Consider the following 22094-nt stretch of genomic DNA (forward strand, 5'->3'; position numbering starts at 1 on the left):
TGCATTGACACTGTTTTTATGGGGTTAAAATTCTTTGCTGCTCACATGAACACAATACACTGACCAGCTGGTCTGTTTGCTAAGCCTTGTTCTGGGTCTGGATGGTCAAGGGGCAAAATGGATTCAAAGAATTATGGGTGCTCTCTGTGTATCTGGTGGTAGAAAAACATGACCCTTTGAAGGATTTCCTATTAATAAACTACTTCTGTGGGGAAATATACTACATTTAAAAGGTCAATGCAGCTTTAGTGATTAATTTTTTCTTTTCCATGTAATTATTATATCAGTTGTCTTTTATGTATGATTTGTCATCTTCAGTAAATTTACTGTATGTGATGGTTCTCTGACATGGGATACCGTTATAGGACAGACACTTTCTGTGCATCATTTGGGACACCTAAAAGGGGATGCCCTGTTATGGAATTGCCCCCATAATTCCCAGTGGAGTCTCAAGCTTCATAATGGCTAATGAAATGGAGCCAGCGTTCTGAATTTTGTGTGTGAGGTGTCAGCATCTCTCAGAATTTTTAATACACTTATCTTTTTTTTTTTTTTTTACAGTATAGTGCTGTAGACACCAACCCACTCTCCTTGTATGTCATGCATCCTTTTTGGAATGCTATAGTTAAGGTAAGACTTTCTTTGAGGATGGTTGTTTGAAAGGGTGCTGAATCTGTTTGATCACCTGACCTGTAACTTGTTCACAGCCCCTGATGTGGTGCCATAGGACATGTGTAGTCAGGCTGAGGGGTGGAAATAGTATTTGCTCTTTATGCTCTTGAGTAATGCAGAACATGAAATTTGAGAGCCTAGGAGAACTATAAGTGCCTGTATGGATGTTTTGGGGATACATGGATATATAGGCCACTTCCCTAAGGAGAATTTGGGGTGGGGGTAGGGAGAGAACTATGTGTTTAAGAAAATGGGAATGAATACATATGACATTAAAAAAATGAAAAAAATCTTTTAGGAGAGACTGACTTTTATTGCTGACAGCACACAAGTCTATTATATGTGTACTTCAGTCTTTCTATATATAATTTTGTACAGATTTTCCCCAGATGGCTGGCACCTAACTTGATAACCTTTTGTGGGTTTCTGCTGCTTGTCTTCAACTTCTTCCTTATGGCTTTCTATGATCCAGACTTTAATGCATCAGGTAAGAGACTGGATGATTTATTGTAATACATGTGACCCCTGAAACATAGCCACTGTAGAAAATCTGATACCTATGCTGTTTGATGCTTTAGTATGTAGTGTGTGTATTGGAGGCAAGGACTAATTTTGTTCTGCTGGAGTATCAAGGATAATGGTATGAAATCCTTTCTTGCTGTGAAGCAGCCAAACATAATTTAAGCTTTTTTTTTTTTTTTTTTTTTTTTAATTGTTTTAGTCCAAGTAGCTTTTTTGATGTATTATCAGAAAGGAACAAGTAAACTGGCCTTACAAGACTGGGAGACTGGGCATCCAAATGGCAGATGACGTTTAATGTGAGCAACTGCAAAGTGATGCATGTGGGAAATAGGAACCCAAACTATAGTTATGTGATGCAAGGCTCCACATTGGAAGCCACCGATCAGGAAAGTCATCTAGGTGTCATCATTGATGATACATTGAAACCCTCTGCTCAGTGTCAGTGTGCGGCAGTGGCTAAGAATACAAATAGAATGTTAAGTATTATTAGGAAAGGAATGGAAAACCAAAATGAGATCATTATAATGCCTTTGTATTGCTCCATGGTGCGACCGCACCTCAAATATTGTGCGCAATTTTGGTCACCGCATTTCAAAAAAGATATAGTGGAATTAGAAATGGTACAGAGAAGGGTGACAAAAATGATAAAGGGGATGGGACAACTTCCCTATGAAAAGCTGAATCGCTGGGGCTCTTCATCCTGGAGAGAAAATAGCTGAGGGGAGATATGATAGAGGTCTGTAAAATAATGAGTGGAGTGGAATGGGTAGACATGAATCGCTTCTTTTCTCTTTCCAAAAATACTAGGACTAAGGGGCATGCAATGAAGTTACAAAGTGGTAAATTTTTAAACAAATCGGAGAAAATATTTCTTTGCTCAACATGTAATTAAACTCTGGAATTCGTTACCAGAGAATGTGGTAAAAGCAGTTAGTTTAGCAAGGTTTAAAAAAGGGTTGGATAACTTCCTAAAAGAAAAGTCCATAAGCCATTATTAAGATGGACTTGGGAAAATCCACTGCTTATTTCTGGGATAAGCAGTATAAAATGCATTGTACTGTTTTGGGAACTTGCCAGGTACTTGTGACCTGGATTGGCCACTATTGGAAAAAGGATACTGGGCTTGATGGACCTTCGGTCTGTCCCAGTATGGCAACACTTATGTACTTATGTACTTACAACCAAGAGATACAGATGAGACATATATTCTATCTAGAGAATGACAAAGGGGACCCGTGGTAACCGCGAGAATGGGAACAGAGCCTGTGGGGATATAGACAAACTTTGTGTCATTTTCTACTTTAAAGCCTGTTAATGAACCTTAAGCTGTTATGTTTGCAGACTAGGATATTTAGATTTTTTTGGAAAAACAGCAAACATGCTGGCCACAACTAGCAAAACTTGTATAGACGGTTATTCAGACATTATCACATGCACACAGAACAGGCATCCATACACACATTGTAAAAGTAAACAACAGCTTCTACAGAGTACATCCAAAATGCTTGCAGTCCAAAACAAGCAAAGTTAGAAACAACACAGTTTGTGCCTGGTTGTGCAACCACCCTTGGGATTCACCTTTGGGTTTGAAAAGCTAAACCATGTGCATGTAAGGACTGGATAAATGAATTAAAATAAATGAAGCCAACTAATCTCCCTTTCCCTCTCCTCTCCGCAGCCATCATCTCTGTTCACCCAAAACAAAGCAAGCAAACCAATGAGCTGCTGTATCTACACTGTCGTTCTTTACTGTTGTAACATTTTATTTGATACCGCTTATATTTTCAAACATTCCAGCTTCTGCAGCATACGTACACAGTATTGGTTTTATCAGTTAGAGTAGTAATTAATAGCTTTTTAAAATAAAGTCCAAACTTCTCAACTTTCAGGCTAGAGGTTATTTGGACCCCTGCACACTAAAGTAAATTCTGACTTTAAAATAAAGTCCAAACTTCTCAACTTTCAGGCTAGAGGTGAGATACCTGATTCTTCTCTTAAATTTAATGCTTATTGCTTAATTAATTAATTAGCCCTGTGAAACCTTTTATTTCTTTCTATCTTGTCCTGCCAAGCTCTGATTGATAGGAAGAGAGAGGAGAGGCTGTTAAAACAGCATTGAATTCATTTGAGACTCAAAAGTAACATTTTACACAGCTGTAATTATTGGGAATATTTAGATTAAAAAGTTATAATTCTTAGACAATTTGAAAGGTTAATTCAATTGGAAATTCTTTGGTCCTGGTCCCACCCAGCTAGAGAATTCCCTTGATAAAACAGCAGTTAGCTGACACTTGGGGACTTATAATCCCACCCATCCCAGGGTTTTCCACTCATTTATAGCCAAACCAAACCTCATTAACTTTACTCCTCAATCATACACAGGCAGTCTTGCAGCCTGTTAACTCCAACATAGTACACCTGTTCATACCCATTTCAACCAATCAGGATGACTTTTATTCTCTGCAATAATTGTGGTGCTTTAGTTTCAAGGCAAATCATCTGGAGACTGAAAGCTTGTCCTATCTGTCTTCAGCTATCTACTTTAAAACAAGAGCTCTGTAAAGTAATGCAGGAATTAGATGCAATTAAAGCAACTTATAGGACTGTGCCGGATCATAACTTCTCACCACTGCCTCAAAGAATAAAACCACATAAGAACAGATGGTTCACAGTAGGCTCAGGCAGACTTCGTCATGTGACACAAAAGCATCCACCAGCACAAGTGTTGCCACTACAAAATTCTTTTGCTCCACTACAGCATTGCGATGTTCCTGAAAATAAAACTGAGGCAGAACAAAAACCAAGGAAGGTGGAACAAAAAGATAAGAAGGTACCCAAAGAGAAAAGACACCCCCAAATCACTAAAACCAAAACACATACTAGGAAATGTAGATGGAAAGCGATGACCACAAATGCTCATAGTCTAAGCAATAAAATTCATGACCTTCAAGCCCTGATGTTGGAGGCAGACTTGGACATAGTTGCAGTCACAGAGACATGGCTCAATGGTTTCCATGAATGGGATGTAAACATACCAGGCTATAATCTTTTTAGGAAGGACAGAGAGGGGCGTAAAGGTGGAGGAGTAGCTCTGTATGTGAGAAATGATATCGCAGCGACTGAAATGACAGGAAACTGGGGAAAGGAAGAAGCGATATGGATCACCTTAAAAAGAGAGGATGGAACCTCTTTCCACGTGGGCGTTGTCTACAGACCCCCAACACAATTGGAGGAACTAGATAAAGATCTGATCGCTGATATTCATAAGTTGGCGAAGAAAAGAGAGGTGCTGTTGTTGGGAGATTTTAATCTGCCAGATGTAGATTGGAAGGTTCCATCTGCCAAATCTGAAAGAAGTAGACAGATTGTGGATGCTTTCCAAAGTGCTCTGCTCACACAAATGGTGACGGAACCCACGAGGGAGGGAGCAACGTTGGATCTGGTGCTCACAAATGGGAATAGTGTGTCAAATGTCAGAGTGGGTGCACACCTGAAAAGCAGTGACCATCCAACGGTTTGGTTTGATATGACGGCTGAAGTGCAGGGCGGACACTCTAAACTCAAAGTCCTGGATTTCAAGCGTGCTGACTTTAGTAAAATGGGCGAATACCTGAGAAAGGAGCTGATGGGCTGGGAGGACGTACGAGAAGTGGAAGGACAGTGGTCCAGGCTGAAAGAAGGAATAAATAGGGCCACAGACCTTTATGTAAGGAGAGTAACTAAAAGCAAAAGAAAAAGGAAACCGATATGGTTCTCCAAGCAAGTGGCTGAGAAAATAAAGGCTAAAGAGTTGGCGTTCCAGAAATATAGAAAATCTCAAGAACAGGAACACGGGGAGGAATACCGGATGAAACTGAAAGAAGCCAAGAGAGAGGTACATCTGGCGAAGACGCAAGCAGAAGAACAAATGGCTAGAAATGTAAGAAAGGGAGACAAAAACTTCTTCAGGTATATTAGTGAAAGGAGAAAGACTAAAAACGGAATTGTGAGACTAAAAGATACAACAAAACGCTATGTAGAAAATGAAGAAAAAGCCAATTTGCTAAATAGATACTTTTGCTCTGTTTTCACAGAAGAAAATCCTGGAGAAGGACCGCTAGGGACTGGCAAAAGTACACCTGAGAATGGAGCGGATAGAGCACTGTTCACGGAAGAGAGTGTTTATCAACAACTTGGAAAGCTAAAGGTGGACAAAGCCATGGGACCGGATGGGATCCACCCCAGGATATTGAGGGAGCTGAGAGAGGTTCTGGCGGGTCCTCTTAAAGATTTGTTTAATAAATCCTTGGAGACGGGAGAGGTTCCGAGGGACTGGAGAACGGCAGAGGTGGTCCCTCTTCACAAAAGTGGGGATAGGGAAGAGGCTGGAAACTACAGGCCGGTAAGCCTCACTTCGGTTATTGGTAAAGTAATGGAAGCGATGCTGAAGGAAAGGATAGTGAATTTCCTGGAAGCAAATAAGTTGCAAGATCCGAGACAACATGGTTTCACCAAAGGGAAATTGTGCCAAACAAATCTCATTGAATTCTTTGACTGGGTGACGGGAGAATTAAATCAAGGACGTGCTATGGACGTAATCTATTTAGATTTCAGCAAAGCTTTCAACACGGTTCCCCACAGGAGGCTCTTGAATAAACTAGATGGGCTGAAGATAGGACCCGAAGTGGTGAACTGGATTAGGAACTGGTTGACGGGCAGACGCTAGAGGGTGGTGGTGAATGGAGTTTGCTCGGAGGAGGGAAAGGTGAGTAGTGGAGTGCCTCAGGGATCGGTGCTGGGGCCGATTCTGTTCAATATATTTGTGAGTGACATTGCCGAAGGGTTACGAGGTAAAGTTTGCCTTTTTGCGGATGACACCAAGATTTGCAACAGAGTGGACACCCCGTAGGGAGTGGAAAACATGAAAAAAGATCTGAAGAAGCTAGAAGAATGGTCTAACGTTTGGCAATTAAAATTCAATGCGAAGAAATGCAAAGTGATGCACTTAGGGAGTAGAAATCCAAGGGAGACGTATGTGTTAGGTGGGGAGAGTCTGATTGGCACGGACGGGGAGAGGGATCTTGGGGTGATAGTATCTGAGGACCTGAAGGCGACGAAACAGTGTGACAAGGCGGTGGCCGTAGCTAGAAGATTGCTAGGCTGTATAGGGAGAGGTGTGACCAGCAGAAGAAGGGAGGTTTTAATGCCCCTGTATAAGACGTTGGTGAGGCCCCACCTGGAGTACTGTGTTCAGTTTTGGAGGCCGTACCTTGCGAAGGATGTCAAAAAATTGGAAGTGGTGCAAAGAAAAGCTACGAGGATGGTATGGGATTTGCGTTCCAAAACGTATGAAGAGAGACTTGCTGACCTGAACATGTATACCCTGGAGGAAAGGAGGAACAGGGGTGATATGATACAGATGTTCAAATATTTGAAAGGTATTAATCCGCAAACGAATCTTTTCCGGAGATGGGAAGGTGGTAGAACGAGAGGACATGAAATGAGATTGAAGGGGGGCAGACTCAAAAAGATGTCAGGAAGTATTTTTTCACGGAGAGGGTGGTGGATGTTTGGAATGCCCTCCCGCGGGAGTTGGTGGCGATGAAAACGGTAACAGAATTCAAACATGCGTGGGATGTGCATAAAGAAATCCTGTGCAGAAGGAATGGATCCTCAGAAGCTTAGCTACAATTGGGTGGCAGAGCAGGTGGGGGGAAGAGGGGTTGGTGGTTGGGAGACGAGGATAGGGGAGGGCAGACTTTTATACGGTCTGTGCCAGAGCCGGTGATGGAAGGCGGGACAGGTGGTTGGGAGGCAGGAAAAACTGCTGGGCAGACTTATACGGTCTGTGCCCTGAGAAAGACAGGTACAAATCAAGGTAAGGTATACACATGAGTTTATCTTGGGCAGACTGGATGGACCGTGCAGGTCTTTTTCTGCCGTCATCTACTATGTTACTATGTTACTATGTTGTATAGGGGATCCTGTACATTCCTGCTAGCAGCATATCTTCTAAGAAGATATCTTCTATTGCAGGAAGGACAGTGGAAGACAGGAGAGCTAGACTGAATCCTGAGATTGTTGGTGACTTATTTATCCAGAAATTAAAAAATCATAACAGTGCTTCATATGGCATATGTCTCCCCCACTAGGGCATACAGAGCGGGTTGTGTTTTTTACCCCTGGACATTTTAACAGGATGGATTAGTATTCCTTGGGGTAGTCAGCTAGTGTTGGGGCTGGAAGGGTAAAGGGTTGTGATTGTGTGTGTGTGGGGGGGGGGGGGGTTATTATAGTTGCTCGTTGTTGTTGTTTTCTATTTGTGATTTATAAACAGTTGCACAGCATATTGTTCCTTTTTGTAATTAATGAAAAGATTTAAATATAAAATCATAAGTGCTTGAGGCTTCTGCAGATGAGGACAGAGACCACGGAGATGGGACTGAGACGAGGCCTGCAGGGATGAGACGGGGACAGAGATAGAACCTGCGGGGATGGGATGGGGATGAAGACAGAGCCCATGGGGACAGGTCGGGGACAAACCTGGTTCCCGTGTCATTCTCTGATACTATCCTGCTCCAAGCTCAATCTGAAAGTACAGTATATACATAGTTACATAGTATTATGATGAGCGATGACCTGCATGGCCTGATAAGGCAGCCAGAGCCGCACCTGTCACTCCATACAGCTTATACTCTGTTATGACCAACTACTGGCATCATAAACAGGGTAGTCGTACAATCATGAGAGTGGTTTTATAACTTTGGATATTCACATTCATTGTCAATACTTGATTAAACCAGCAATGTAACAATGTTGCAAACTGACAATGTTTTTACTCACTATCAACCTTTAGGTTAACGTGACCCTGCTTTCCTCAGTGCACAGAATGTAGACGTCTGCCCGGCATTGGTCCTACTTCTCAATTTCTGAAGTTGCCATCAAAACCCTCTCCTGGCCATCTGCCATATTTGGGACACAGACTGTAGAAGTCTGCCCAATACTGGCCTTACTTCACTACTACCTGAGTTGCCCATCTAAGCACCAACATGTTTGTTTTCGTTCCATCCTTTTTCGTGTAAGGATCCTTTGTGTTTATCCCTTGCGTTTTTGAATTCCGTCACCAATTTTGACTCCACCACCTTCCCTGAGAGGGCACTCCAGGCAAATTCCTACTTTATATGGAAGCACTGGAAATGAAGGAGGAGAGCAAGCAGATGACGTCCTGTTTTCATTGCCTATCCAGCTGATCTTCACTGCCGATTGCTTTGTACGCAGAGAGAAAATCAGACTAGCCTCAATAACAATGATCAATCCCAAATTATTCTCCTCCTTGAATACAGAGCTATTAAAACTCGTAAGGGGTTTGGAATTCAAAATACTTAGCCTGCAGAAAGCAGGCATTTGATACAAAATTAACGTTTATCTCGACTTGATGTACAAAGAGAGTGCTGTTAAGTAACAGACCCTACAGCTAGACTTACGCTCAAGGGTGCCCTGTATTAACAGTACTATTTTTCATGAAGCAGATATAGCTTTTTATTTTTTTCCTATCACTAAATTTAGCCCCAAGAGTATCCAAATTCAGCACTTTAAATATTGTGATGATATGGTAGTGTGTGTGTGTCTCCTTCTCCATGCATCGTTGGCTATTAGTGTGCTTCCCTTCCTAGGCTGCATAGAAGAGTGTGAACAATGCAACATTTGTATGAGGGAGGGATGCAAACTTAGTCCAGCTGATGTTTGAAGCATCTGTGCCTTGTACCACCAGCAGCCCATTTTGCTACTTTGGTTGTATCTGCAGACAACTTGCTTGTCTCATTGTAAATGGAAATTGCATCTCTGTTCTATGGCATTCTCTTGATATTTAACACAAGAAAAAAACATTGCATAAGAGTGCAAAAATCTATTGTTTTAATGAAATGTGACGTCTGAGGCAGGGGCCTAGGATTGGTAAACAATATCATCTCTCTATATAAAAGGCAACACCAACGTTCTATGAAGCCTCCAGCCGGAAGTGTGAAGGGGGAGAGGTATCCGGTTTCCCCAAGAGTGTCTGCCCCGCCCTCTCTGTAACACAAACAGTCAGTGAAGGAAAACAGCAAAGCACGAAATCAAATCGCTCGCTCTGTAACAGTGAAGGACTCAGAGGGGGGAGGGGAGAGAGGCCAGAGGGCAGGGACACACACACTCCCACATGCACACAGAAGAAAACCTTGCTAGCCCCCGTTTCATTTGCATCAGAAACGGGGCTTTTTTACTAGTAGTATATAAAGATTCCAGTGGTATCGAGACCAAAACTGCTAGAAATTTATACTAGAGAGTGACGCATTAACAGCCACTACGGTGATACTGCAGAAAATGTGGTAATTACTGTAGTAATGGGGAACAATAAAAAAAATTGCATGGTAATACTGCAGTAATGGTTAAGTGTTATGAGGTAGTGCTGTGGCAACTGGGAACGAAATAATGGTAATTCCATGGTAATGGGGGCAGCTATGGGCAGGGGCAGAGCTATGGGTGGGCTCAGCCATGCAGTCTAGGCTCAGGCCCACCCAGTCTCCAAGGATCACCAATCAGGTTAGCCTGCACAGCTCTCACATTAATTCCTCATCCGTGTGAACAGGAAGTGCCTCTTGTGAGCTGCTAGTTGGGAGTCAGTCACTGGAGACTTCCACCCACTAAACTTTTCAACACATCTCTGCAGTCTGTCTGCCCAGCCTCGCTCATACCTGCCCCCATGGCGTGCACACATTGGTCCAGTGCTGCCTTTAAATTAGCTGGTGGCCTCCCCTTCCCCCATCCCCTGCAGCCAATGGGCCCTGCAGTAGCCAGTTTGGGCCTTCATTCCAGCACCATGTACACTGTGATCAGGGCTTCTGTGGGGAAGCTCAGGTTTAAAACAAAAAATTAGTTTGATTAAAAAATTTTTACCGTTATGTACACTTTCCTCTTTCAAGAATTCTTTTTAAATATTTTGTGATATTGTTTTGGCTGTTTGATTTTATATGTATTTGATTATACATTGCTTCATAATTCATTTATATATTATTTATGTATTAACTACTTTGAATTGTTCAGTTTTTATATATGTACTGTTTATGTTGTTTTAACAGACCCCTGTTGCAGGTAATGAAATTTTTTTGAAAAAATATGATGTTGAAAAATTGCTAAATTCAAAAAGCAAATGCGTCTCGTAAAAGCGAATGTGTCTTGTATACGAAATGCAAAGGCCAGCGCAATGTGTAGTCTTATTATGAAAAGATCAACATTGGCGGACTTTGCTTTCACATTGTTTATGTGCAATGCTGTGGTGTGCTGAAATTGAAGTCACAGGACAGCATGAGTGGTTTGGAAGCTCATCTGAAGTCATGTCACGCACAAAAGAACAAGGTCAAAGGGACACAAACTATAACTTCAATGCCAGGCTTTCAAAAAATGCCGGACTGACCAAAGCCTACGATTTTAGATAAGAACACTATTGTCAACGCCTGTGCTGAAACGTGTGTGCTAAAAATATTAGGCCATTCACCATTATCGAAGGCACAGGTTTTAAAGCTTTGGTGTCAAAGTTGATTTAATGGAGGCAAAATATGGAAATGTGCCAATTGGTGACGTTCTGCCAGCACTCAAACTGTCACGTCATTTATCCATCTTGGCTGACACTGAGAAAATTAAGCTGAAGGAGCAATTGTCTGGACTTCATGAGATTGGCAATGACAACCTCTATGTGGACCCATCAACCAACACCAGCTACATCACTGTAATTGTACATCACATTAATTTGAACTGAGAGCGTTCGGCAAATATCTTGACTACAAAATACATGGAGGAAGCAAAGTTGACTGACCTGGGTCAGACGTGAGTACAATTCAGATTGTTTTGATGCAGATCATCAAAACAATTTTTACATTACAGATAATGGAGCAAAGGTAAAGGCTGCATTTCGCAACCAGGTCTGGCTCCCATGTACTGGGCACAATATCAGTTTATTAAAACTTTTATCCTACATGTTGCCTTAAAAGAAAAAAACCCTCTGCCTCAGTTTATTTTACATTCTCAAAAAAGATATAGTAGAATTGGAAAAGGTACAGCGAAGGGCGACGAAAATGATAGTGGGGATGGGACGACTTTCCTATGAAGAGAGGCTGAGAAGGCTAGGGCTTTTTAGCTTGGAGAAGAGACGGCTGAGGGGAGATATGATAGAAGTGTATAAAATAATGAGTGGAATGGATCGGGTGGATGTGAAGCGACTGTTCACGCTATCCAAAAATACTAGGACTAGAGGGCATGAGTTGAAGCTACAGTGTGGTAAATTTAAAACGAATCGGAGAAAATTTTTCTTCACCCAACGTGTAATTAGACTCTGGAATTCGTTGCCGGAGAACGTGGTACGGGCGGTTAGCTTGACGGAGTTTAAAAAGGGGTTAGATAGATTCCTAAAGGACAAGTCCATAGACCGCTATTAAATGGACTTGGAAAAATTCCGCATTTTTAGGTATAACTTGTCTGGAATGTTTTTACGTTTGGGGAGCGTGCCAGGTGCCCTTGACCTGGATTGGCCACTGTCGGTGACAGGATGCTGGGCTAGATGGACCTTTGGTCTTTCCCAGTATGGCACTACTTATGTACTTATGTACTTTCCAGGGCATATTTACCATCATTCAGAATCAAATCAGGTGGACAAGAGCGAGAACCTTATCTCTAATTGTATCTTTTTAAATTATAAATTAACATACCACAAGTACCGACTTGCAGAAGAAACTCGGTCCAGGATTGACCCAAAGCATTAATAGAAAAAGATTAGAAGAAATGAGAAAAGGAATAGTTTATCTGCATCAGACCACAATATAAAGAATGGGGGAGAAATACAGGTGAAGCAAATAATGAAATAATTGAAAATAAGAAAATAGAGAGGAAAATGATGTCATCGACTATGCATAGTTTATTTGTTTACTAGTAAAAGAGGCCCGTTTCTGAGCAAATGAAATGGGCGCTAGCAAGGTTTTCGTCGGCAACACCCCCCCTGCCAACCCCTTCGTTGTTGTGGCATTGCTCTGCCCTCAAAGTCATGACGTTTGACGCGAGGGCGGGGCCCGTAGCGATTTCCCACCTCCCTGCCAACCCCTTGGTGGTTCTGCCATTGCTCCGCCCTTGAGGGCGGGGCCCGTAGCGATTTCCCACCCTCCCTGCGAACCCCTTCGTTGTTCTGCCATTGCTCCGCCCTCGAGGGCCGGGGCCAGGAGTGATTTTGGTGGCTTCACCACCACGAACCTTCGAACCTTTTTGAAGGAAGTCAGGGCTTGTCTTCACTTACGTCACTGTCTTCAGAACATTGAGGGTGAGTTTTATATATATATATATATATATATATATATATATATATATATATAAACATTTATACCCCACTTTTTCCCACATTAAGCAGACTCAAAGTGGCTCAAAGTTCTATTGATGCAGTAATGCAATTGCAGTATGCTGATACAAGAGCTTTGACTTTTCTGTTCGCTGAAATTTCCTTGTGGAATGAACTATCTGGCCAGCTTCAGTGATGCTCTGACCTTAAGCAGTTTAAAAAACTTTTGAAAACAAAGCTTGTTTCTGCATTTTGGTAATTATACATGAGTCTGCTGTTGATGCTGAGTAATGTTTTTGTATTTGTGGCTGAATATGAATGCTTTTATGGAAACCACCTAGTTATAGGTGGTATATAAGTTTTTAAAATAAATAGAAAGTTAGAGCTCTGATATGGCTGAAAAAAAGCGAATTAAAACCTCCTGAGGGCTCCAAAAGCGCAACCCAAGTAACGTGCCTGCAAAGCCACAAGAAAAAAAAAACAACAACCAAACAGCTCAATAAGTTTAAATACCAGGCAGCCATGAAGGATGGTGGAAGCAGCAAGGCACTGCATGGCAGCTGAGAAGCAGCTAAGATGTCAGAGGTAAGTTCCTTGGTCAAAGGAGGAGCTGGGATCAGACAGTGGCGGTGAACGAATTTGCGCTCATGAGACAAGACTTCTTGGTGGACTTTCATTATTAAAGATTCTTTTTATTGACTATAGCCATAACAAGTGCAGTGAAGACATAATATACGAAGTTAAACATATTGAATAATGAAAATTAACATCCCCATTTCTTCCCATAAACACCCCCCTTTCTATTGGAAACCTATTACCATCTGCAGATAATAACCTTAAGCTGCTTGAGGTCTGGACTCTGACCTCGAATCTACCAAGGACCAACAGTCCCCTCCCCCCCCACTACCCCCTCCCCTACTGATTATGAAGGTACCTGAGAGTTTCCCTGAGAGGCATTCAAAACTTGACTTCTCGCTTTGAAAGATATTGAGTACAAACAAGTAAGGTTCCCAAATTGATGATAAATGTCTCTTGTGGTGAGTCCTAGCTTCATATGACTCCCACATCAGGGCGTGGAGCTTATAAAAAACTAGTACTGTAACTACTGTAACAATTATTTAGGGATTACCTCAGGTTCAGGTGGCCAGGCTCCACATTACAAAATGTGGCAGCTAAAATGATTTTAGTGGGTAAATGGGACAGTTTAATTACGTTACATTAGTTGCCTATTCAAGCAAGAATAATGCTTAAAGTTTTAATTTGTTTTTAAAATTATTCATGGTTTGGCCCCATTTTATATGGCCTATTGGTTGGCCTCCTGGTATGTTCCAGCATGAAGTTTATGTTCCAGGAATCAATGGAAAGTTGCCTTACTCTCAGCTAAAGAGTTTTATTTAGCCTCCTGCATGAAAAGTAGTATAGTGGATATCGGCCCTCAGCTATGGAACTCTTACCTCTACACCTGCGTTAACAACAACAATATAACAAGTTTTGTCGTGACTTAGACTTTGACAGTTTAGGAAGTTTTACAATTTATAGTATTACATCATTTTTTTATATTATTATTATTTTTTTTTAGTTAAAGCCTTTGATTTGTTCTTAGCATCAACCTTTGAGATTCTTATTGATATGATTGTAACCTCTTTTTCCTGATTTGTGACCCAAGTTATTCTTTGGCCATTATTGTTTGTTTTTTTGTGTTTGTCTTCGTTTGTTCCCCACCCTGAGCTATGTTGATGGTTATGTAGGGTATGAATGTATTAAATTAAATAGAGCATTCACCTCCAAATTTATCTTGAACCCTTTTTCTACTATTTTAACTCTGTTGTGATGGTCAGTCTCCAGAGTTTCATTTTCCTGGGTCAGCACTCCCAAAGATACTATTAAAGACGCAACATCTGAAGAACACTTGGAGACTGTACTTTCAAGCCTCACCAGTGCACCACAGATCGATAATTGATTATAAAGTTACTGCAGCAACTGCATGTTCCACAGATGATCCCATTACAAGTGTAGAGTTCCCTGCAGCCATAGTTGACCAGAGAGCAAGGCATTCAGCTCCTGAAGATGCCCTGGTGGAAGTCTATACGAGGAAGTCTTTAATACGCTGCTGAGCAGGGTTAGAAGCAGAAACAGGTGGGTCAGTTTGTAGCCTACCCTTCTGCTTAGGTGCCATTACGTAAAAGGTAAAGGAAACAAACCAAAACTTTAAGCAGCTGTAGTGGCACCTTAACTCTCACACCCCCATCTTTGATTTTTATACCCATTTTTAGCAGGAACCTTTACCATTTTATCTTATTAGCAGTGCTTCTCAAAACTGCCTTGGGAGAGACCCCTATCCAGTTCAGGATATCCACAAATTTGTATGCAGTGAAAGCAGTGCAACCAGATCTCTTGTGAATATCCTGAAACCTGACTGGAAATCCTGCAGGACAGGTTTGGGAACTACTGTATTGATCCTTAATGTTTGGAAAATCGGATACAGAAATGGTGGTACTATCAAAGGTGGTAGTATGTTTTAAAGGATTTTAAAGATTGATTTTCAACTCTGAGTGACCGACAGTGCACTCTCTCATTAAAGTGATCATTCTGTTCATGTGAAAATGATGTGGAATGTGTAAGAAGATAAGACACAGCTATGTGTGGGGAGAGGTGGAGCATGTTTCGAGTTCAGGTTTGCCACCTGGACAGAGAAACGAGTGACCACATTCCCACATTATGGCTTGTTTTCATGCATTCTGTAATTTTCCTTAACTCTGAAAATGAGTTCTAAGCCTAATAAAAAGGGAAATCTTTGCCAGTGAAATTGGGGGAGCTCGTCTTTGAGTAAACGTACATGCTGCACAGAGAACTGTATTTCCTGACCAAGAGTATCCAGGTTTCGCTGTGAACGGGCCCCCCAGCTGATAAGAGCCTGGACCTAGAAATTAATGACCAGTGATGTATATTATGATGTATTATTGCTTCTTTTCTTGGTCAAGAGACTCTTGGCGTTGCTTGGATGTAGTGACCAGTGATGTAATGATTGTTTCTTTTTTACTGTAGATAGGTGTATAGCTTAATCATTGTGTGTCTTAGACAGTAATGACTTATACACTCTCCATTTAAAGTGAACTTCTAATAAAAGTCTCATTTAACTAATATGAATCCAAAAGAATTCACAGTAATTATAGTCTGTGTCAGTGAGGCAGGCTGTAAAACCAGGTCAGAACAAGTCTGGCCTTGCACTTGGACAGATAATGGTTATTATATGTTTTAAAGTATCCATTGTATCTTAAAAATAATTCTTATTTGTTGTGCAGTTTTGTTTTTATTATGTATATTGTAAACCACCTAGGTGAAGATAGTGTGGATATAATTTTAAATATATATTGCCTCGTGTAGTGGGCTATTCTGTAATGTGGAATTTGAAAAGAGATGCTAATATGTACTGTGACATGTTTTTAAGCTCTGCCTTCTGTATCTGCATGCTTAATTATTATTATTTTTTTTTTTTTAATCGGCACTAGGTCAGCAGCATATTCCTGCCTGGGTATGGATTGTAGTTGGTATTCTCAACTTCACAGCATATACTCTAGGTAAGTGGAAATCATGAAAAATGCTTGTGTTTGGCCTAGGGCTGAATTTTAATCACAGTTAACTCTGTGATTAATTTTAATCATGATTAGTGCATTAATCACATTGCAGCATCTCTTTTCATTTCCAAACATCTCATCTGCTTTTCGACTACAAACCCCTCTCCTTGGCACAATCCAACATCTTTCTCCCCATTCGTGATTCAACATCACATCACCCCCCTTCTCCACATGCCAGTGTACCTTAAAGGTGGTCTTCCGTTGATCCTCGCCAGGGCCAGCTTTGCATATATGCTGCCTGCAGCCTCGTCCGAAGCTTTCCCTCTGACCCATTTCACCCATGCAGAAACAGGAAATAATGTTACAGACGGTGGGACGGGCCAGAAGGAAAGATTTTGAGCAGGCCACAGGCAGCATGGACTAGATTCTATATATGGCAACTGAAAAATCGGCACTGAAAATATTTCTGCCTAAGCATAGTTTGTAAATCGCGCCTAGGTTTAGGCGCGGTTTATAGAGTACATCTAGCGGGTTTATAGAATACACCTAACGCCTAACTCTAGGCATCCATTTACGCCAAGTAAAACTTGGTGTAAATACCAGAGCCTACATTGAGTGCAGAGCAGGTATATTCTGTAACCCTGCATGTAGATTTTTGGAATGCCTACAGCCACGCCTCCTTTTTGGCAGCACACACTAGAGTTTACACGCACCACTTTACAGAGTATGCCTAGCAAGTTGTGCGTGTAAATTCTAATTAATGCCAATTAAAGTCAATTGCTTATTAAGTGGCAACTATCAGCGCAGATTGGCTTGTTAAGTAATTAAATTGTGTGCACGTATCTGGTCGTGCTATATAGAATCAGGGAACATGTGTGTAACGCTGCCGAAGATCAACAGAAGACCTCCTTTCAGGTAGACTGGTGGAGGGAGGGGGGGATGGAGGGGAGGGCAGATGCTGAACCCTGGATGGGGGGAGGGGAGTGAACTTACAGACCCATGAGCAGAACTGGAGGGGCCACCGACGGAAGTTATGGCCGAGGCAGCGAGCTCCACCAGCCACGAAGAAGAGCTTGGTGCTGCTCATCACCAAGTTTGTGTCGTTATTCATGGGAATGGAGGAGAGGAAGGAAAGTGAGAGAGAGAGAAAGATAATGGACCTGGGGGAAGAGCAGGAGGGAAGGAAGAGAAAAGGAGATATGTCTTATCTGGGGGTGGGAGGGAAGAAGGGAGATATCAGTCCTTTAGGGAAGGGGGGATGGGATTTGATATACTGACTTTCTGTGGTTACAGTCAAAGCAATTTACGTATTATATATAGGTACATATTTTTTACCTGGAGCAATGGAGGGTTAAGTGACTTTCCCAGAGTCACAAGGAGCTTCAGTGGGAAGTAATGAAATAAAAATACCTTTAATCATGATTAAAAATTCTAATTGTACTGCAGCACTAATTTGGTCATAAGAACATAGTAGACCAAAGGTTCATGTGCCCAGCATTTCTGTTTTCCAACACAGGCCAATCTAAGTAATTTTGCTTTTATGGGTAGGGAAACCAGCAGTGGTTGCTGAGGATTGAAACACAAGCTCTTTGGGTGCCATATGTTTCAATCCTGTTTATATATGTGTGTGTATGTGTATAATATGCACAGTTTAATTTTCTATAGCTTTTTCAGTGTTTGAACAGATTTGCCAGTATAATAAATATATAAGTGAAGAATGCAGCTAGAAAGTAAATAGTCTCCATAGTGCTGTAAATCAATGGTGACTGAAGCACTGTTGGGTGTATAACGCCAGTACAGAAGATGAGTAGTGAAGGTGGCAGTTTGGCTTGAAGCTAACAGTGGTGGGAGAGGAGGAGAAAATAGAGATTTAGGGCCTCTTTTACAAAGCCACACTAGTGATTCCTGTGCGGTAAATGAGAGGAAGCCCATTTAGTTCCTATGGGCGTCCTCTCATTTGCCGCTTGGGAATTACTAGTGTGGCTTTGTAAAAAAAAAAAAAGGCCTTAATCCCTACGGAAGAAGGAAAAGAACTTGAAAATAAACCAAAAGAAGCCTAGTGGTAAAGCTTACCTTTTTTTTTTTTTTTTTTGTACCAGATGGTGTTGATGGAAAACAAGCTCGACGAACCAATTCTAGTACCCCATTGGGGGAGCTCTTTGACCATGGCCTCGACAGCTGGGCCTGCGTGTATTTTGTAGTGACTGTGTACTCCATTTTTGGGCGAGGGAAGTCTGGCGTTAGTGTCTTTGTGCTCTACTTCCTCCTGTGGGTGGTCTTGTTTTCCTTCATTCTTTCTCACTGGGAAAAATACAACACAGGGATTCTCTTCCTTCCATGGGGCTATGATATTAGCCAGGTGGTAAGTACATGGTTTCTCTTCTATTTCTCTGAAAGAGTAAAGATTGAAATAATATACCAAACATATTTGCACTTAATATTTCTTTGTGTTTGACAAAATATTTTAAATGTATCCATATGAAAGAAGTCAAATTATTTGAGGGACTTTTAAAAATAAGTTTTTCCTCTCTCTGATCCTCTCTAGAACAGTTCTTTCCAATGGAAAGTTAAGTAGAGGAGTGTGGTAGCCATGTTAGTCCACTCTTAAGGTTTATCAATAAAAATCAAACAAAATAAAAAAATGGAAAAGAAAATAAGATGATACCTTTTTTATTGGACATAACTTAATACATTTCTTGATTAGCTTTCGAAGGTTGCCCTTCTTCGTCAGATCGGAAATAAGCAAATGTGCTAGCTGACAGTGTATATAAGTGAAAACATTCAAGCATTACTATGACAGTCTGACAGGGTGGGAGGATGGGGGTGGGTAGGGGGTATGCATGGGTACATCAAAGCATATCATTGATATTCTAACAGAATGGGTGTGGATAGGTGAGGGGTGGGGTGATCAACAGAGACATAAAGCTTTATGGTTTATAATGGGCTAGAAACCCCAGATCCTTGTTAAGTCCTTTCTGTTGGGTGTTAAATATTCAATCATTCTGACTTCAAAGTTCTTATGTTCTTGTAGGGTTTTAAAGTTACCTTTCAGGATTCTCACTGTGAAGTCACTGGTACAGTGTCCTGGTCCTGTAAAATGCTGACCAACAGGCATGGGAGCCCTACTGGCACCAGTATTGTTCATGTGATGTCTATGTAAATTGAATCTTGTCTTAAGCATCTGGCCTGTTTCTCCAATATAGCATCCTTCGTTACATTTTTTACACTGAATGATATATACCACATTGAAAGATGAAAATGGAAAGTTAAAATATCAGCTTTTCAGCATCGATGGTATTTTTTAATGCAGGACAGATTACTTGAGTTTTTATTGTGGTTAGGTGTATGTATGTGTGGCTTTTTGGGTTTTAATTTTATTGTGTGTGGGGGGGGGGGGGGGAGGCAGGAAGGTGCCATATAGTGCTTTATTGTTGCCCCTAATGCCCACTCTAAGTTAACCAGTTGGTTCATGGAAAGGCTTCTGTTACACTACCACCTACACTAGCAGCTTTCTGCCTGGCTCTGGGATTCCCTGTTGCCTCTAGGTAGTGTCCTGCTGCTGGTGGTTTCCAGAGACACTGCCACCGTAGAAATGAAGCTCACAGACTAGAGATAAATGCTGGGATCACCCAGCAACGTATTTCAGTGAGTAGAGTTACAAGTCTGACAAAGTCCCTAGAAAAAAGCTGCACTGTGAACTATAAAAGTTAGAGCTAGCAAACGGGGGAAATGAAAATAAATTCAACAAATAGACACTGCCAAATTAGGTTACTTAACTTTCCTCACACCTTTTGGGGAAAGTGACTGACAGGATAACTCCTTGAGGGTATGTAAGAATATCACAACTCTTTATGTATTATGTTTGTATATGCATGTGATTAAGTATATGTATATCATTAAGTATACTTAACCAGTAGTTACTACAGGAAGAAACAGCCTCACGAAGCTCAAAGTTGCAAAAAGCAAGAAGAGCAGGGCTGCTTCATCATTGGCTTAAAAATTGGCATAAAAAAACCTCCTGATAGACTTATTTATCAAATATGTAAACTGCACAACTGTAATCCTCAACAATGTGGGAGAGTACTTAGCTTCAAAACTGCAAAATTATATTCCATCAGTATGAAAAAGTACTTAGCTTCACACCGGTCTTCCTTGCACTCCTCTTACTCAAAATGAGGGACCGTGATCTATGGTAGCCAACGTTTCATTGCCTACTTCAGGGTTCAACGGTAAAGATTTATCGAGAGAGCATCGCGCATCTCATCTCAAAAAGGTAGTTTGTCAAATTGCCCCATTCAGTCTTCTAGGTTTATAGAGATTTGTTTGTTTCTGTGAATTATGCGCATTGAATGCCATTGCTGGCACTGGTATCTCTCCTACATCTTCCTCAGTGAAAACTGAAGCAAAGAATTTATTTAACCTCTTTGATATGGCCTTGTCTTCCGTGAGTGGCCCCTTTTACCCCTCAGTCATCTAGCAGTCCAACTGATTTTTTACTGTTTTTTTCTAATATACCTAAAGCTTTTACGATATGTTTTTGCTTCCAATGCAATCATCTTTTCAAAGTCTCTTTGCTTCCAACGCAATCTCTCTTTTTTTTTTTTTTTTTTCCCCAAAGGTCCCTCTTTGCCTTCCTTATCAGCGCTTTGCATTTGACTTGCCATTCCTTATGCTGTTTCCTATTTTTTCAGTTGGAGCCTTCCATTTTCTGAGGGATTTTCTTTTAGCTTTTTCTGAAGGATTTTCTTTTAGCTCTAACAGCTTCCTTCACCTTATTTTTTAACCATGCCATCGTTTGGCCTTCCTTCCTTCCTTTAATACATGGAATATATCTGGTCTAGGCTTCAAGGATTTTTTAAAAATTTCATCCATGCCTATGTAAATTTTTGACAATTGCAGCTGCTCCTGTAAGAATTTTTTTTTTTGTTTACCATTCTCATTTTGTCATTCTCCTTTTTGAATGTTCAGTTCTAATGTATTGGGTTTCTTGTGTGGTACTTACTCCATGTATTATATCAAATCTAATCATGTTATGATCATTGTTATCAAGTGGCCCCAACACCATTATCACCTGCACCAGCTCATGCACGCCACTAAGGACTAGGTCTAGAATAGTTCCCCCTCTTGTAGTGTAAGGCACCAATATTACTAAAGAATTCTTAAAAATTGAAGCTGTAAATCTTAAAAAAAAAAAAAAAAAAAAAAATTTTGAATATGAAATTTAAAAGTTGTTGAAACCAAATAGGAACCATATTATATGCATTCTGGGGCAGTAGGCACAAAACTACATCAAAAAATAAAATGCCTAAAAAACTTTAAGAAATCCCAAACTTCTTATGCATTCCGCCATGCATTCCAATGATGTCATTCACCTCAATAACAATGCTGGAACTTTTCCAAAGTATCAAGCATTAAATATTAAGTGAATATTTGTGGAAAAAATGCTTTAAAAGCAATTCTTTTTACTGCAGGTAATGTCCGGTGAAGATGCCATAAATAGGAGATCCGAAATTGGTTGACCAAATGAATAAATAGATAAAGCAATAAATAAATCAGTGCAAGTCGACACCTTTATCTTTTTACTCATTTTTCCAAAATTCAGGGGAAAAAAAGCACATAGGCCTCAGGAATTGGTGTAGAGAGCAATCCTTTTAATAGGAAAGACCCAGCACGGCTTTTCTAATAACAATTTACTAGTGGATTATAAGAGAGAAGAATTTAAGGGCCCGGTTTACAAAGGCGTGCTAGCGTTCATTAGTGCTTTCTAAAAAATAGCACGCATGCTAACTGTAGGCACCCATAGGAATATTGTGGGGCGCCTACACTGCGTGCGCTAATTTTTAGCATGCGCTAATGAACGCTATCACGCCTTTGTAAACAGGGCCCTAAGTATTTAATCTTTGTACAATGTGCCATCTATGACGGCTTCAGATATCTTCAGACTGTGTCTGGATAAATGAATAAAAAGTAAAGTGCAGACAACCCGATCT

The 22094-nt window shown here is 40.9% G+C and overlaps 1 protein-coding gene across 3 annotated transcripts in view; it reads left to right on the forward strand.

The window, feature by feature from the left end:
- Positions 1-22094, forward strand: part of SELENOI (selenoprotein I) — a 105549-nt gene that overhangs the window by 57311 nt on the left and 26144 nt on the right. For 2 of the 3 annotated variants that reach the window (XM_030198647.1, XM_030198649.1), the window contains exons 2-5: positions 562-630; positions 1051-1159; positions 16033-16107; positions 18204-18466. In XM_030198647.1, the coding sequence (XP_030054507.1) occupies positions 562-630; positions 1051-1159; positions 16033-16107; positions 18204-18466 (516 nt within the window). The remainder of the gene's footprint in view (positions 1-561; positions 631-1050; positions 1160-16032; positions 16108-18203; positions 18467-22094) is intronic. The other variant, XM_030198648.1, reaches the window with a different exon arrangement.

Source organism: Microcaecilia unicolor, chromosome 3 (assembly GCF_901765095.1).
Source record: "Microcaecilia unicolor chromosome 3, aMicUni1.1, whole genome shotgun sequence".
In the NCBI taxonomy this organism is placed as follows: Eukaryota; Metazoa; Chordata; class Amphibia; order Gymnophiona; family Siphonopidae; genus Microcaecilia; species Microcaecilia unicolor.